Genomic DNA, 18,672 nt, shown 5'->3' with positions numbered 1-18,672 from the left:
TTCTGTTTCCCCCTGTGGACCAAAAACATACACATACAGTTTTACCAGGTTCAACTGCTGGTCAAGTTTATGCTGGTAGTTTGTTTTATGGGTTTTCCTGCACTCTCGCAAAAACTCCCATTAAAAATGTAAAATTATTCCTAATGTGCTCTGTCTGGCATTCATATTTATCGGCTTATTAAATAATTTCCCCTAATTCATTAACAAAACATTGCTTATACGATGAAGTAAAACACGATTTGGTCTGTTAAGTACGTGGCACAATAGCAAGTGAGTGCACATTAAGATATTTACAAACTTAAAAACAAAGACTATTATATTTCGAGTCTGTTTAATCGCAGCGTGATTGCGTAAAAAGGAAAATCAGCTCCTCTGTGTCACGTTCCTGAGCAAGATGTTGAATATTTCAGAATTTTTTAATGTGGATGTCACTTCACAGTAAAGCACGACGTGCAGATACTGTCCAGTGCGGAAACAAATAACTTTCCAGACATATCGGTTAGCCTCACTCACAGCACACATAATACGGCCAGAGCCGAGATAGGAAAACAGTGTCTGTGTCCAGGAACAATAATCCTGACAGGTCAGCTTGCATGTTATTTCTGCAGCAGATATTGTCGGGAGCAGGTATGATTTGGGAGGTTAGTTTGGTGTTTGTTGTCAGAACAGACTCCAAAACCTTGTGCTGGAACATTTTTTAGTGATACAGTGCCAGTAGTTTGTCAGTGTCTGATGACATTGGGCTGGTTTAATGAAGTAAAGGAATTGCTTAGCTCATTTAACGTTGTATGAAGAGGTTGATTTCCGAGATGCTGACGCCTGTTGAGCTATGAAACGTGACAGCTGTGAGCCAGCCCTGCTGTGATGATACCCAGTCTCATTATTGTTAGAATTGAGATTTAACACGCCGCTGTCACATTTGAAGTTTTCAAGTTGTTCTGTTGTGCAGCCACAGGTTCACATTGATTAAACTCGACAGCTTTTTGGGACACTAGTTGATTTAGTTTGGAATTTACGTAGGTCATTCTAGTGTAGATGTGAGTTTTCAGCTTTGGGTGATCACCGTTGGTTGAGATATGACTTTAATGAGCAGGACACTAAAGATATTAGAGTGAAATCAAAAAGAAAGGTCTTACGAGGTGAGGGGCTCAAACTGAAACAACCACCTTTCTTTAGGTACTTATATTTTATTCTGTTGCCATGAGAATCATTAAATGTTCAACGTTTCTACTCCGTGCATAGTGAGAGATTAAGAACCTCGGGTCATGTCTGTGAATAATGGATCTCTTATCGTAATCAGTGACTGTTTGTAATTTTTGGGGTATTTAATAACTTATGAAGATGGTAATAAAAATAATTTGTCTCCGTCTCAACAAAACACCACAAACAGTGACTACATGTAGCTTCAGCACAGCATAGAGGGTTTGACGGTGTAAGTTAGGGGGATATCTTCAGTTCAGCACAAAGTCAGTGGTCAGGACTTTGCCCTTGTAGCAGATTTGCCTACATTCTGTGAATGCTTATAGTGGAGCACGGCTAACAGAGAAAATCTCACGCATCATTACCTGCTGAGGCCAGTTATACTGAGCACCTGCACTGCACAGAAATGTCAATGTGTCCTGAGGCAGAGGGCACCATTCATGAGCATATGAGGTAAGCAGCAGTCAGTGTGAATGGGTTCATATAAGTGAGACTTAACAGTATATCATTAAGAGGAATTCAAGAAATACAGTTGGGACATTTATGTAAATGTGCTGATATAAAATCTGTCCCCAAGCTGAATTTCTGTGCTTTAACAAATGTATAGAAGTTAATGTTTAACTACATGCAGAGCAGAGGGGACATAATATTGTATATAAACTAATGCAGTAACAAAATATGAATCTTCTCCTCATCTCTAATAACGTTCTGCAGCCAAATGACCTGAAGGAATGGGGGATAAGAAGTCTGCCCTCAGTGACGTGACTGAGTAGCTCTCTTGTTTGTAGAGGAAAATTAACATGTCAAATCATATTCATGCGGAGAAAATACCCGTTAATGGTGTTTTCGCCCTCCGAGTTTGATGCGGGTCGAAGGTTGATTTGTTGCATTGCCGAACAAAATTAGATAGCGGAGACAGGTTTCTGCTGTCATCCGCCTCAACAACAGAAACAGCTTAATCAATGCTCGCAGGACGGAGGGGATTTACTCAAATGGAGGTCATAATTCTTCATTTTTGTTTGCGTCAGCCTCCTCTTTCTGCCTGTGGCGGGTAATTGAAGACAGGAAGAAAACTACAATCAGTCAGGAGCCTGATCCTTTTTGTAGTCGACACCATGCTGTGTTGTTTCTACAGGTCAACACAAGACTGAGTCACAAGACGAGGGGAGGCAGAGAGATAAAATAAAATAAAATGAAGATGTTAAATTTACAAGATTCAGAGAGACGCAAGGAGCCATTTAATCCTGGAATCACATGCAGGCAGTTCAGCAAAATGCAGCATTAGCAGTGAGTGAGTTACAGCTGGGCCTGTACGTCTTCATGACAGACAGAGAGGATGAGCAAGGACAGCAGGAGCACTTCTGGTGTCGGAGTTCACAGTGCAATCAAGGTTCAAGTGAAACCCATCCCGCGGAATGCTGATGCGAGCACGTTTTTCTAATATGGACACGAGCCACAATCTTGTATTTGAGTGATTTTAATCTGAAAAGGGCAGAAATCCAATATCCGTGGCAGCTCACTGCGAGAGATGAGTGAGAGCAGTTACGGTGTTTTAGGCGTGCAAGATTTGTGGTAACTGGGAAACCGCTCGGTGTGATCATGCGGTGGCAGATTGGCGGTGGGAGAAATGACGTTTTCTCGCCGTCCGACTTGCTCACCTACACCGACTGGAACTGCGTCTCGCAGAATCACACAATCAATAACACATTTGTGTCTGGTTTGTGGCTGGAGTTATTGTATCGATGCTTCTGGGTTTGAAGGTGCAAGAAAGAGGAGGTTTACAGTAACGCAGGAGTCCCGAGGAGAGGCTGTGCCTGATTGCAAATGAACTCTTAGTAAATGGCCAAAGAAACCCAGAGGGAAATGGTGGGCGATGACTCTACACATGTTAAATTACAAAATAAAACACATTCTGCGAGACTTCGATCACTCTGCAGATGCCTTTAGGCCAATATGCAAAACGCAACACAAGACCGATCATAAAACCAAGTTAATAAGAAAGAAAACCTCCAGAAGGTTTTTTTCTCTCCCCCCCACACAATCTCATAAGGTCTTATTCAACTTTAGTGGACTGCTACACGCACACAAAGCACAAACAGATTCCCCAAGACATGCACTGTAGCGGTGTTGTGATGGATCATAAATCCTGTGATGTACCATGTGCCTTCAAGCCGCTCTCGAGAGGAGCAGGCAGCAGAGACAGTGGAGAAGGCGGCAGCAGCAGCAGGAAAATGGTATTAATGGACAAATGAAATAGAGGCAGGGGACGGTGTGTGCTGTCTGTGTTGTGTTGGAGCCTTGCTAGGCTTTGCTAATAATGATAAAGAGCCAGCGCCGCTCCATTTGTGGTACCAGCATATGGACACCATCATAACTCAGAGCTTTCATCCATTCACATGAAAAATCAGGCCTGTCATCAACATTCAGAAATGATCCGACAACATGGAATAATGTGACAGAGAGCCACACACAGACGGATCTGCTTGCACTCGTGTACAATATGAATACACTTGCATGAACAAGACGCCACAGAAGCACGCTGTCTGGAATGCATTATGGTAATTCTGATAGATAGACATTCCAGCACCTCCAACTCCCCTGGTTACTACATCACTTTTTGGTCTGTATACTTAACTTACCCTCCAGTTTTACACCAGAGACCTGTCAGCTATTCAGTGTTGGCCCCTAAGATATATACATGAATTCACTGTAAAGACTGGCGACAAAACAATACTAGCTCAAGACCTTGTTTACGTGTGTGATCAATCAAAATCAAGGGGGTCATTGAAAAATGTTGTGAACCACAATGTGCTAATTAGCATATTAATAATGCCATGATCGTATTTACATTCATACAAGGCTAAGCCAGGTTCCAGGCCTTTATCTGTTTGCATCTTGTCTACTCTCTGTCCTATACAATACATACAATATTTGAATGTAGATGAATCCCATTTACATTTTCTTCTGGCAGACAACGTGACAAGCATGAAATAGTGAGTGAAACGTGTGCTGTTCAGACCACAGGTTAACCAGCAGTCACTTCCAGGCCATTTTCCAAGCTGCTGCTCTACACTGATTTTATATGTGGGATAAAAATCACCACTCACATTAGTTAATTCCTTAATAATTCTGTGAAAGCACGAGAGAAAGCACAAGAGAACGTAGATGGTTTTGGTCTCTGTTTTCTCTAACGGTCAGAGTAATACAGGTATGAACATACTTGTAAGAGAGTTTTACGGGTTTATGGGTTTAATACGTTTTTTTGTAATAAATACTGTATTGGATCAACTGGGCCTCTCAATGTGACAGGACTGTCTATGTCACAGTTTGGTTAATCTATGAGGCTTCATGTGGAGTAAAATAACCCATGGAAATGACTTGCATGTATGTATAAATGTTCCTTAACACATGATCAGACCTTCATCTGAGTCGCAATTATGAACAAACACAATCTCTTTCGTCGAATCTAATAAGAAGACCAGGTCATCAGCGAACCACAAGTTTCCTTGGGAAAGACGCTGAACCCCAAATTACCACGATAGCCGTGCTGGCAGTGTGTGTATGATGCGCGATAAAGAAATGTTAAATATAGACGCGCTCTGTGTGTGAATGGGTGAATGTGACTCTTGCTGTGAGCCACTTTGAGTGGTCATTAGAACTAGAAAAGCTCTACATAAATGCAGAACATTTACTATTCAAATCATTGTATTGTCCACGTCCATACTGAATACATAATTCAAATGCTCACAGCTTCAACTGGAAAAAGTTAATTACTCAGCTTTGATTTCAGCCAAAGCTAACCGGAGTCAGGAGTCAATGAAAGCAGATTGGAGGTGTGGATTAGAGCTAATTAGAGTAATAAAAACACTTAGGCATATGGGTTTGCAATTCACAAGAAGCAGCTGATGTGAACTGTGCCTTACAAATGAAAAGAGATATCCAAAGACTTATAATCTTGATTTGTTTGATTTTTAGATACCGATCAGTCCAAAGTTAAACAAACTGCCTTTTAGAGGCTGATGATTTAAATCTCTGGGACGTCCAGCAAAGATGTTTAGAAAGGCTCAACACAAATTGCTCAATGAGGTAAGAAGGAAGCCGAGGGTGTCTTCAGGAGTTGTGCATGTGGCCATAGGCAACTTGACTTGCTTGGAGGAGAGTTGATACGTCTTCAAGAAACCCAAGCAAGTCCAGTTGACTTCTACAACTCCTGAAAATACCACGACCTGGATGAATCTCCCAAAGTTAGATCTCCACTTGTGATTCTACCATTGGCAAATCATGTTGGGTGGAGCACGGTGTCCATAGTGTCCTTCCACAGAGGAAGCTATTACTACAGGAAAGTATCATGGCGTACTGGAAGTTGTCCGCTTTACAACATTACTTCAGAGATGTTTTGTGCATTGGCGAAACTAAAGTTGAATTGAAAGAAAACAGTATTGTGGCTTAAAAAGGGCAGTGCAGTCCAACATGGGAACATTAGAAAGTAGGGTGGATGTGTGCATGATGATTTGAGACCCCCTTTCTGCCACTGGGGCTGGGCAGGCCGCCATCATCGAGCAAAAAATGTAATCTTACTTTTATAAAGATATCTTACAGGATCATTCCAGGGTGGCTGTTTGCCAGCTGAAGCTCAGTAAGTTAGGTGAGGGAGCAGGACAGTGACCTTTAACATGGAAGTAAATCTACTCCAGAATGACTTCAAATGAAATGAATCCGATATTTTGAGTCCGAGCCCAGACCTTGAACCTATAGAGATGTAGAGGAATGACCTCAAGAGAGACAATCACACCAGGCATGCTTAGAATATGTCCGAGCTGAAGCAGTTCTATAGGAAAGTGCAGAAGTCCTCCTGAGCATCTAACTGTGCAGAAATCCAGGTAAATCCAAAGAGTTCAAAAACATTTCCCATCCCTCTGTAGATGCAAATGATCCTCCTGGGAGAAAGTTAGAAGCAACAAAAAGTCTCTCTTGTTTTGTTTGTCACATATTGCACAGCCTGGGTAACAAACTGCTGCTCTGCCGCTCACTAGACACAGAGGAGACAGAGAGTTGTAACTTGCACTCCCCAAGCAATACTGCCAACTCTCCTTGGTTTGTTCCAAAAGTTTTTAGATTTGTCGCTATGTGCTTATTTAAACTAAAGAAAAATGCTAATGGGGGGTGAAAGGGATATAAATCTGGTGACAAGTAAGTTATAAATTAGCAACACTGCTTGTAAACATCCATCTAATGACACATTGGTAACCTTTTGCGCAAATTAACACTTTTCAGATCATCCGTTTGGTCTACTGGCTTCTGAGACACAAGAATTAAGCATGTTCGAGGTCTGGCAATGACAAGCTCATTGGAGTGACCCCCCCCTTTTCAAAAATAAATTGAAAACAGTCAAATGACCCAGCCCTTTGGAAGGACTCGGGGTAATAACAGGCCAGGAGCTAAGTCGCGGCACAACTTGTTGACAGGGCAGAGAATGTAAGGCGAGATGGGGGGAAAAGTCTCTAATCAAGTTATTTCAGTTTGATCACAATAAAGTAGTCATCACTTTGTCTGCCGAAAAAACTGAGAGAGAGAGTGAAAAGCAAGAGATGAGAGAGAAGTGGTGCAGGCGGAGGCTGTGATTCAAAGGGCATAAGGTTCCTCAGCCCATTATGATTCATGCATTTTACAGCCATCTTCAGAACCTGGTTATGATTCATCATCACAAAGGCGCAAAGGCAAGGACATTTCATCCTTGGCCACTGAACCATTAACATATACTGTATCTTTGTTTACGCAGTGCATTCCTCATTATGATTATTTGCCTATTCTTCATTTATTTATTATTTATTTTCAATTCTTCCATCTATTACTTCACATTGACAGACACACAGTAATTCTCTTTTATTCGGTGGGTGGATACTTAGGCCATAACAATAATATTGTGATTCCATGCGATGCATTAAGTGCAGTAATGAAACATTATTATGTTAAGTGATTTGATATGTTATGGCTGCTCTAAAAGGCTGAGATTCCCCTTAGATTGTTAAGTTCCAATAAACTCTGTGATTTAAGTATGACAACATGAAGGGGTTGATAGAGTTCAAGGGTTTTCAGTCTTTCAATCACCAGCTTTTCATTTAAAAAAATGCTGAGAGATGTGATTGTCATTATGTTGTTTTTCCCAGAATTAAGCCTTGAATCATTGCATTGATATACGGTAGAATAAGGATTTAACCCACTGTCCTCTCTGAACATATTCTGCTTTTCTTTCCTTCATTGCTTTTGACCTTGTCGTGCACAGTAGCACGGGGGGGGGGGGGGGGGGGACTTTGGTTCACTTTAGATGGAAGCTGAAAGATGCAAGGAAGGAGCAAGAGGGCAACTATCATCAGGGAGGGAAGTTTATGTTCCTTCTGCTGCCTGAATCCGAGTCATCGTCTTTCACCTCCCAGCTCCCTCATTCCCCTCCCATTGTGTGCTCGCTGTAGTAACATCTGGTTAATGGGCCTCTTCGGTGGATAGCCTCCTCCATCTTCTAATACACACACACACTCACACATTGTGTAGGAAGGTAAACACAAATGCACAAACACTTCTCCCTTTAACGGTGGATTCTAATCTTTTCAGAATATTTATTTTTCTCTTGTAAAGGTGACCTAGTTAAAGTCTTCTGCTTTGTATGTGGGAAGGACAGTTTGTGAAGGGCACTCAGTAACTGTGTCAGTACATATGTTCATTTTATTGAATATGAGTGGGCTATAGTAGGCCCCATAAAGAGACTATTCTGGACAGCAGAGCAGCTGATGTTACCTATTGGAGGGCTGGAACTTTTAAATTCAAGGTTTTCTTACATGTGTTCAGTTATAAATTGGCTTCTTTTGACTTCTCCCACACACTGAAACCAATATTAACAAATCCCAGCCTGCGATTTTTATGCACCGAATAGAGGAAATGTCTTCCAGCTGCAAAACTGTCTAATTAACAATAGATGGAAACATCAGTAGAAGATGTCACAAAGATTCTGGAAACGTCAAATTGTGTATTTTCTACATCAGGTTTTGTAAACTTAATCTGTCGGATCTAAACTTTAACTTGGTTTGTTCGCTCTGAGACAGAAGAGTTTTCTCTAAGACGAGGCCAGCGCTCTATTTTTCAGTGAGCTGGCAGAGGTAGCTGACGAGGAGCGCTTAGGGCTGGAAAAGTCAGACTAACAGGAATGCTAACATGATGATATTCATGTTACACTTTCACATGATGGCATACGAGTCTATGCGAGGCTTACGCTTTTGACGCCGAAATTGAAGGAATGCTTTATAGTGAAATACTGTTTCATACAAAGTGTTGACAGTTCGTGGACCTCTGGGAAAAGTCCTCTCGAAAGATTATTAAGTGATGTTGTGGTGCCGCTCTACAAGCAGGACAGCCTAAAACACAGTTGTCAAAAGGGGGAACCTGAAACTTTCATACTTCAAAATTATTAAACCATCTGTACCTCGCAGAGTGCCGATCTGCAATGGTGCATTAAGCCCTGGCACTGCCAAATGTCCAAAATTTGTTAAAGTATAACAGACTATGAGGAGATCCTAAATAACACCAGATTTAATGTAAAAGAAACATCAAATAAAGCTTTTTGTAGCACTTGGATTGCCTCAACCTGCAGTATTCTGTTACTGCAGAGCCACTACACCCCCGATCAGGAGATTCTGCGCTTTATTTAGCCAAGTTAAACTTTGCATTTAGCTCCCCATCTTGCCAGACACGTGGTTCTCTTTCCTCGCGTCTGGAATACGCTGTTGACTCCCCCACTGGAAGGAAAAAGGAAATGTGTTTTCCAGATAACATTACAGTTGCAAAGAAGCTTGGCTTGGGCTGTGATTGAAACAATACTGCGCCTAAGCCGCACTGAGCCCACCTGTTTGTTCTTCCGTAATTGGATTCTGCTTCATTCCATTTGCCTTAATGCTGATGCATAATGCAGTGTACTGAGGGGACCAGCCATTACCAGCCAGGGGACACGGCCTGGAGGAGTAACCTGACCTCGTCCCCTCCACCCCACCACCCCACCACCCCCCCACCACCCCACCACCCCACCACACCCCATCCCTGAGATTTCTTTTCAGCGTCTCTGTCCTTCAAAGCGGCAGCCACTTGCTCGGGCTGGATGGATTGATGGTTTAGGCTACATGTGCAAGCAGGGCCTGATGGGAACCAGAATAGCAGGTGTTGATGTTGCGGCCTAAAGGAACAATAAGCCGGCCCTCGGCAGCGTGTTAATCCAAAATAAACAGGCGCTGGCCCGGGCGGTTCGGGCCCGGGTGGGGAGATCCTCATCAAACACAGAATAAAGAGCCTGCTTCCAAGAAAAGGAATGTGAAGCCAATCGTAATCTTCCCTTTGTAGAGAAGAATGTACAGCAACACACCTCGTTCGTCTGCATCATGTCAACTCAGCGGCCACGTCCAGGCACAGTTGATCTCATTGACTTCATTTTTCTCACATTAACAAAACAACAGAGACGTGTGCTGGTCAATGCCAGATACTGTATTTATTAGAGCCAGGCCGATATGGATTTTCGGAGGTTAAATTTCCGATTTAAATAAAAAGAAAATTCCGATACCAAAATCTTTAAACAAAAATGTAATTGAGGCTTGATATTTTATATTTAACCATAAAAATCATTATAGATACCTAGAAGCAAAAAGAAAACACAAATACAGCGAAGTAAATAGAATTAGGAATATACATACATATATCTTTATCTTTTTTGCAAAAAGTAAACATGAATGTACAGTTTTGCACTGTTTATGTTTGCAATTAAATGCTGACACTGATATGTCTGTGAAAGGCTTTGGCTCCTACTGTAAAATCTTTATACTTAATGCAAACAGCTCGAGGAAACAGATGCCAAATTCAATACTTCACATGAACTTCATAATTGATGATAGCCACTTCGATCACTACACAATTGAGATATCTTTAACTCTTCCACTTTATCTTCACCATTTTCTTTACGTGTGGGAGGCGGATGTGGTGTTATGGCCAAATCTCCGAACATCACAAACAGCTCGGCAGACTGTCGTCATGACAGGGACTCCCACATGCTCTCTGCCATTTTCATCAGGGCCATACTTCTCTCATGATCAGCTGCCTTTGCTAAGTGGCTGGTGTCGATGGCTCTGACTCAGCTCTGCCCTCACGTCGATGAAGATAAGACATCTGGAGAGGGTGTGTGTGTGTGTGTGTGTGTGTGCGTGCGTGTGTGTGTGTGTGTATGCATATCGTATGTGGGAAATAAAGTGGTGGAAAAGAGAACTGGAGCAGCAGGAAGAGTGACATAAATTGTGTGGGTACTGGTGTGTATGAGTGGGTGAGCGACGGTGGCCAAGGTTCATTAGCGTGTCATCGGCTGCCTCCACACCGAAATAATAAGGCCCCCTCTCTCTCTCTCTCTCTCTTTTGCACTCTCCTCCCCACCAGCATCTGTTGAATATGAACCGAGCTGTGAAAAAGAACATCTGATCTCAAGTCGCCTCTCTCTCACACTGACACATGACTAAGAAACAGAGAACCGCTGATGAAGCAACAACATTAAAATGGTGAAAGCGAGGTCGAGAGGCAGGAGGGAGAGAGAGAACGAGAGAAAGAGAGAGAGAGAGAGAGAGAGGGCTTGATGAGCTGTAAAGAAGGATTCACAAAATGATTGAAAGAGTATGCAGCATGCATTTGATAAGAGGCTGGCATCCAAACTCAGGGTAAATCAAGAGGGGAGAGCAACAAAATGTAAGAAAGAGGAATATATTTCCATCTCTTCCGACCCTTTTCCGTAGTTATTAGTCAGTAATTCTCTTGATGAACACATCCCCATGGCTCCAGAGGCCGCTCACTGCTTTTTTCCATGGAAACATAGATGCTGGGCCATTGATTGCAGTGATGTATACAGATTCATCTTTGAATGTTAAACACTGTGCAGACAAGGAGAGATCAGAGGATTAAATAGAAACTGTTAATTAGGAGCATGAAGAGCAACAGGACCAGACTGATGTGAGAGTCTGAGTCTAGTTCGGTTGAGCTTTGACGAGCGGATGAGACGAGAAGAGAGGGTGACACAGCTGGGACCGAGGGAAGGGAAGAGAGGGGTTAGGTACAGGTTCACCGGACTTGAGTTGACAGTTCCCAAATGGTAGCCTTTGGAAATGCTTGGCTTCATTGCATCAGCTGTGGAATGATCCACAGAAGACGTGAAACGATGCCCGACAGACAGCTCTGCAGACAGTGTGGTCTCTGCGGAGCCGGGGGGGAAAGTGGAAATGAAAACAAGCTACAGTAAATATCCATAATATGTCATCAGAGTGGGAAAAAACCCGAGACTATTTGCTATTTGATACGGTGTCATTACCCAAGACAATAAAATATATTTTTTAAACTACTGTATGATCCGCTGCCATGATGGATGCACCCACTGTGCCACAGGTGCCACATGTTTGACCCCTTCACTCTCCTGCCGAGACGGCACCTGGTGCCTCAACATCCTCCACACTATTAGCGGCCAACCACACACACACACTCACATTCTACACATTATGTTTCAAGGGGATGAGATAGAACCACTACGGTGGCTCACGCTCAGGGATTCACCCCCGACGGGCTTGACGGGAAAGGATCCATTTCCTGACAGCGGCCGCAAACCATCCATACATGCGGCGCGTAAATTCCCCGGTGCGTGAACTTTGTCTCCCTCAGAAAAAAAAGTGCTGAGGTTTTTGTGGAAGGAAACACAAATAAACTACAAACGCATCATCCTCCAGCTTTGACTTTTCAATTTATTTTTCCTATTTTAAACAAGTCAAAATGATGCAAATTCCTTGATCCTTCCTAAGCTGCAGCCAGTTGCACAAGTCTAAGATGCGAGAATTAAACTGTGAGCGAAGCACTCCACTTCCCCCCAGAGAGACTTTGCGAGCACATCTGTAAATACTTTCTAGCCATTATTCCCCAAGAACCATGACTAACCCACTAAAACCCACTTAAGAGCCAACATTAACTATCTCAAAGCTGATTTTTTTTCCCCTCCTGAATAAACCTCAGTTTTAACCGTTGCCCACAGGAAGGAATACGACATGAAATATTCATCTTTAGGAATATATTCATGCAGGTCTTTGTGAGGAAACACGTTTTTGTTATTCACTGCACATGTACTATTGTACTATATCTAGTGCTATCGTAACACCGCTTTTTACCTTTGTCTCTATTTGTTTTCAGCCTCCACCATCGCTGAGAACGGGAGGAAAACCTGCCTGAAGCTGAAAGTTTTCGTCCGACCATCAAGTAAGTGTTTGCAATGCAACACGGAGGCTTTGTAACCGAGCTCGTTTGAGTCTACGTCTGAACTGAAAATCAAAACAAATTATGTCTACTTCTTTTTCTTTTTTTTTTTGTTTTGACTTCACTGCCTCTTCAGTTACCTTTTCGCTCTCACTGTCCAAACCCCTTTATTTCATTGATTGATAAGACAATTTTTTTCCCTCTTTTGAATGAAAACATGAGAAAGGATTGATAGATGATCACATCAAATTAAAGTCAGGTCACTTCATACCTCATCTGAACGTTGCCATGAGCTTTGTTGCTTGGGATGTTTTCATTTCAGGGCGTAGACGGTGGGGGGGGGGGGGGGGGGGGCTTCAAATGTCACTAACCTATTTGGCATATACCTCTAATGATCTCTCATTCTCCCTATTTTCTGTTATAGACAGCTGTGTGAAAACTATAGGCGTACATGACCGTGTTTTTGATGTAAACGACAAAGTAGACAATACATTAGAACCACGAGGTTAGTATGGCTTCCTGCTTTTTTTGATTCTCTTCAGTGTGTCCTCCATGCATCTGTACATGTGTCTCTTGTTCTGCGCCTCTTTCCTTTTCATGCCGTTTGTCTGAAAGCTGATCTGGCCTTCCTCCTCTGTGCCTGACGCTTCTCCTAATCTGATTCCGCACCCGATTACCACAGTGGTGTCCCCTTACTCTCGCTGCTTACATGTTTAAAATTGCTGTTTTATGTAATTATACTGTGTTTTGCTCTCTCACACGGTTGTTAAGCATTTTCACTAATTCACCACAGAGACTCACTTTCATCTGCCTAAGTTCTGGTCTTGATTTTCAGAATGAAAATTGTTCTGCCCTTATACACTCACTTGATTATTTTGATTAACACGACCAGTTTAAAAACACACAATCATGAAACAATTAATTTGCATATTCTAGATAATGATAAAAAAAATTGTATCGCCAAAATTATCACGTTTAAAAAGTGCTGAAAATGTTCCACAACAAGTTGGTTAATATGTTTATTATACATAAAAACAATACAGAGGAAATAGCACCACATCAGATGTGCATCATTAATATTGATGGTCAGGAGTTATTGAAGAATATAATGATAATGCTGAAAGCTGCAGATTAGATTTTTCTTTCTCATGTCCAGTTCCCTCTCACAGCAAAGCAGCCTGATTGACTCATGATCAGAGTTCAACCATTTATTGAAGTTAGAAATAACATTGACACTGACTCCATCCTCCATGTTTTTGAAACACACAGCTAATGCACTTTGCCTGATGCATGTACATTCACATAGTAAACATTCATATGGCACTTTATACTCTTCACTCAGTGGCTGTTTAGTTCTGCAGAGGAACATTCCTTATTGTCTGTGCTCAGGACACACAGCATGTTTATGTCTTCATTCATGTCAGCCCCCCCAACCCAGTCACTGAAGTGAAGCACTCCACATGCTGCTGATACATTCCCAGCACCAGTTCCCTCCAGAGCCTGAAACAACTCAAAGTCATCTTCACATTTTATAACAACAGATATTCAAAAAACGAATGTTTGATTTGACTTGGTTTTTCTTCTTTAAAAAATAAAGTAAAATATTAGCTGTTCCATTCTGAAACCAAAGTGAAAATGACATTTTTGCCATTCTCACTGTGACCATCAGATACTATCACCTGTCTTCTAAATGGGCCACACACATGCACTCACAAGGCCGGACCCCCAAGACCTTTGTGATGCCCCCCCCCCACTCTCCTCCTGCCTGATTCTCTATCTGCCTATCTGTCCGCCTCGCTATCCCATCTGCATCTCAACGTCTGTCTCTCACCTTCGCATGCAGCTGTTGGCTCATTCTCTTATTCTCCAAACGAGGGAAATTAAAACATTCATCTGTCATCTGCTGTTGCCCTGTCCCTACACACACACACACACACACACACACACACACACACACACACACACACACACACACACACACACACACACACACACACACACACACACACACACACACACACACACACACACACACACACACACACACACACACACAAACACACACACACACACACACACACACACACACACAGTTATGTAACTCCGATCCTCTGTTCTGTCAATCTGTCCTTTGCTGTGCATGGTTCAGCCTATTTCCCATGGTGCACCACAAACATGGCTGCTCACACACACACACACACACACACACACACACACACACACACACACTCAGGAGGCGCCCTCACCTGAGAGAGGATTTCAAACTGTTTCGGAAGATGAGAGTAGAATCATGACACAGCAACTAAAGTTCATATGGCACCCGGTTTAACTATCACTGTTATACTGTGAAAACTTTACAAACATGCCGTTGTTTCTTCAGCAAGAAACGCTGTCAGATTATGGCTTTATAGAAATATACAAACACTTGAGATTTAATTAACTGCGAAATATTATTGTCTTCAACGTACTGTTGTATAAGAGTTGTTCACTGTATTTCTTTTTCTACCCTTTCAGACGATACCAGTCACGAACCAGCCGAGCCTTCCCGAAGGGAAACAAACGCTGCGCCGCACCTGCACAACACAAGTCCACTCCTGGCTTTGTTGCTGCTCTGCCTAGCAGCACTCTTCACTTTATAGCGCCTCCCTCTGTCCAGGAGGGCATTTAACACCTAGCGTGGCCTGAATCTGCCCGAGGCTGCAGGGAAGGGGCGGGCTTTGGGTGCAGCGTGTTCGCTTGATTGGGCGTCAGAGCAGGCTTCTCAAGGAACCCTCTATTTTTTTCAGAACAAAAAAAATATTTAAGTGGTCTTTCTCCGTCTGTGAGTGAAAAAAGATGATGTTGGAAGGGGGTGGGGGGGGGACACTTCCCCCTCTTAAACCTTCAACTAAGATGCCAAATCTCGTTTTTTGACACTTAGTGATTCTTATTTTCCCGTGACTTGACATCCCTTTACATCATGTTTATGTCATTGCAGCACTGATGTTTACCCACACATACACACACACACATACTCACACACACACATACTGCTTACAATGTCACATACAAATTGCCTCTAACAGTCAATAGCAGTAGGGTTTTTTACACAGTTGTATACAGTAGCAGCCTTACACAGTAGGAAAGTGAAGAATCTAGGTCTTAGAAATGATTGTACATACACAAAATGAATAGCTAATCCCGAGACCTCTCACGAAGCCTTTCAGAATAGATCTTGATAGAATTCTGATGCGTCATTAGAAGCAGATTTCTTGTACCACCGCTGTACTGGGATGTGCGATTAAAAGTGGTATGATGAAGGAAATTAGGAGTAATGGTTTAAAGCAAAGGTCAGACTGGAAACCACAGCACTGAGAAACTAAATGGCATGCACATTAGTCTATTGATCTTCAGACTGTCCTGATTTAGAGATGGTGCTCAGTTTTCTCTTAAATATAAATTGCATGTGTTTGTGAATAAGCTACTTAGAGATGGAGCGAGAACCATTGGGCAACTGGTTCTTTTCCCTCTTTGTGAAGTCCCCACTCAAACACCTCTCAAAGCACTCGGTTGAATCTGACTCAGCAAACAACCAAACTGAAACTTTCTCACCAGATACTTTGTGGGACTGTTATTTAGATCGAGGATCAATATCTTTTGAAAGCTGATCAAACAATTTCCCGGCAACCGTCACAATCATTTAATGCTGCGTTGACTCAGCTGGGCAACTATTGTTGCCTGTTTCCTTTGAGCTGTAGTCAATATTTAACACTCCCATGAAAATTTGCATCCACAGCTTTTTCTTTTCCTTCACTATTGATTGATAACGTTATTGTTTGAAAATGATTCACAGCTAAATTGGACCCAAAGTTATTTTACTAATACTAGTTTCTCAAGACATTGTCTTTAGCATTGCAGACCAGTAAATTTAGTATTTTTGTGCCATCTGAGATCCTCTGTAGTTGGAACAATAAGACCACGATCACACATACGCAAATACAGGTGAATGATAATCACCTGTTGATTAAAATTACTGGGGGCAGTGCAGGATGTGACGCAAACCAGTTGTGGAGCCACCTATAGCCTGTTTGAGGTGGTGGTTGTTGGACGAGTGGTTTTTTGGGTAATTTTCCAGACATCAAAATAGCGGTGGGTTCAACACAGCTGAAATCAGGGTCTCTATCCTCTATTCTAACTGGGCTCACAATGACAGTTACAGCCAATGACGGCCAAAAGCCGACCACACAAACGTCGTTGCCACTGGTCGAGGCTGTGATGTTGCTGGTTTGAATTCACCAAAGTTGAACTCCACTCCACTCATTGTCAGAGAAAGCAAGTGGTTTGCTCCCCCCCTCATTGGCACAGAAGAGAAAGGAAGGTTCACGACTGGTGCATTTGTGTATGTGTGACCGTGACAATCAAAATTTACATTACTACACTTTTTCCTCACATCTTTGTCCTTTTACAGCTTTTAATCATGCTGAGATGATAGTTAGTTGGTTCTCGGATTCAGATAATTATAATGTAGCTCCAATTAGTTTAAACCGCATTGCTTTAAAGGAGAAAGTTCACGTAAAGGCAATGCACAGCTCTAGTCGAGCCAGGTTTGTTTTAGCACTTATATTCAAAGCAATTCACTGTGTTTTTAATGATATTCAGCTTCCATCATCTCCCACAGATACACATCTTTTTTCATCGAAGGGGCATGTTTCTGAGCTTTTAAAGTCAGGTACGGACAGAAGGAGAAATAAACTCTGCCTTACTTTCTCAGAGCCGGGCGTTGTATGACAAATAAGGCACCGGTTGGTTTGAGGAGAGGTAGAGAGAGAGAGAGAGAAGTGGAGCAAGAGAAGCGGCGCAGGCGCATGTCGCGTGTCCACCCTCAGCTCCTAGTGTTACTGGTTTAAGTAACTCTTTAATGAGGTTCAAAATGACAGGCATGTGGACCCCATGTTGTGGCAAGGGGAGTTATTTCTGGTATTAAAAATAGATGGTGGAAGGCTTGGGGGGTCTCGGGAGGAGGAGGGGGTCGGGGTGTGGATTTCCACTGTGGGGGGGTTTTAAAGCACCAATGACCTTGCAGTTTGAGAGAATCGCTGAGTGAAGGAGACAGAAAGAATAAAACAAAGAGACGCGGAGACGCAGAGAGGAGTCATGGGAGGTACAGCAGAAGGTAGTGTGACTAGAGTGCCTAACAAAACAGCTCGTAATCCATGCACCCCCACTGCAAACACAAAAACCCACCAGATTCAATGACAAACATACTGTTCAGTACCATTCAGTCTTAAAAGGCATGCACTGTTTTGTTTTTTGTGTTGATTTCATTTTTGTGGCTGCCTTTAATCTGTTTTTTTTGTTGTTTTTGTTTTCTCCCAAGAAAGACTGCCTTTGCCTTTTGCCATTTGTTTTTTTGTGCTACGGTAACAATGCTATTACAGTGGAAATAGCAGCTCAGCTACGGGGGGGTAATAGGAGACCAGGCCATTTAATGAGGTACTAATTTTCAGGATAACACCGTGGGGAAATGAGCACCGCATACGATCCAAAATGGAGGCTTGTCAGCAGATTAACACTTGACTCTTTATCAGAAACCAGCTTCGACTGTACTCTCTTATAGTTACCAATACTACTCTTTGTCATTATTGCTATTATTACCATGGTTTCTTCTGTACACACCTTAACTTGGGAAATGAGGATCAAAATATAAACTGGATACTGTGTATCCTGAGGTAGTCAACCATAAAACATGTAGTGTTAGGCTAGTATCCGTTTTGTACCTTTCTGGAGGACAAAAGAAAAAAATGAGATACATCATTGTTAAAACTGTATAATTATTATTATTGTTATGATGATGATGATTACAACTATTATTATTATTATTAGGACAACTTCTTGATGTAAATAGTGTTTGATATTAAAGTATTAATTTGGTTCTTATGTCTTTTCTAAAAAACAAACACGGTATTATCTCTGGGTTTTGCGGAGTGTGTACTGTCCTCAAACAAACGCATTGTGTGCTTCGCTCCTCGATGCCTGATGAGACTTTGAGCTAATACGAAGGGGAAACCTGTGGGAACTGTGCACGCTCCAGTGTGCAGAAGGCTGGACACTGGCCAACAAGTGGCTCACCTGTTACATGTTTCAAACCAGTCACCGACCCTCAACCATCTCTTCACATAAGGATCCTGC

General features: G+C 42.3%; 1 protein-coding gene across 1 annotated transcript in view; it reads left to right on the top strand.

Annotated features, from left to right (window-relative positions):
• Positions 1–15,143, top strand: part of efna5b (ephrin-A5b) — a 96,666-nt gene extending 81,523 nt beyond the window's left edge. Inside the window, exons 3-5 of the mRNA XM_061072256.1 lie at positions 12,442–12,507; positions 12,929–13,009; positions 15,019–15,143. Of these exons, the coding sequence (XP_060928239.1) occupies positions 12,442–12,507; positions 12,929–13,009; positions 15,019–15,143 (272 nt within the window). The remainder of the gene's footprint in view (positions 1–12,441; positions 12,508–12,928; positions 13,010–15,018) is intronic.
• Positions 15,144–18,672: the final 3,529 nt, after the last annotated feature.

Source organism: Limanda limanda, chromosome 5 (genome assembly GCF_963576545.1).
Source record: "Limanda limanda chromosome 5, fLimLim1.1, whole genome shotgun sequence".
Lineage (NCBI taxonomy): Eukaryota > Metazoa > Chordata > Actinopteri > Pleuronectiformes > Pleuronectidae > Limanda > Limanda limanda.
Note: the sequence above shows the minus strand (reverse complement) of the source record. Positions and strands in the feature narration are given on the sequence as shown.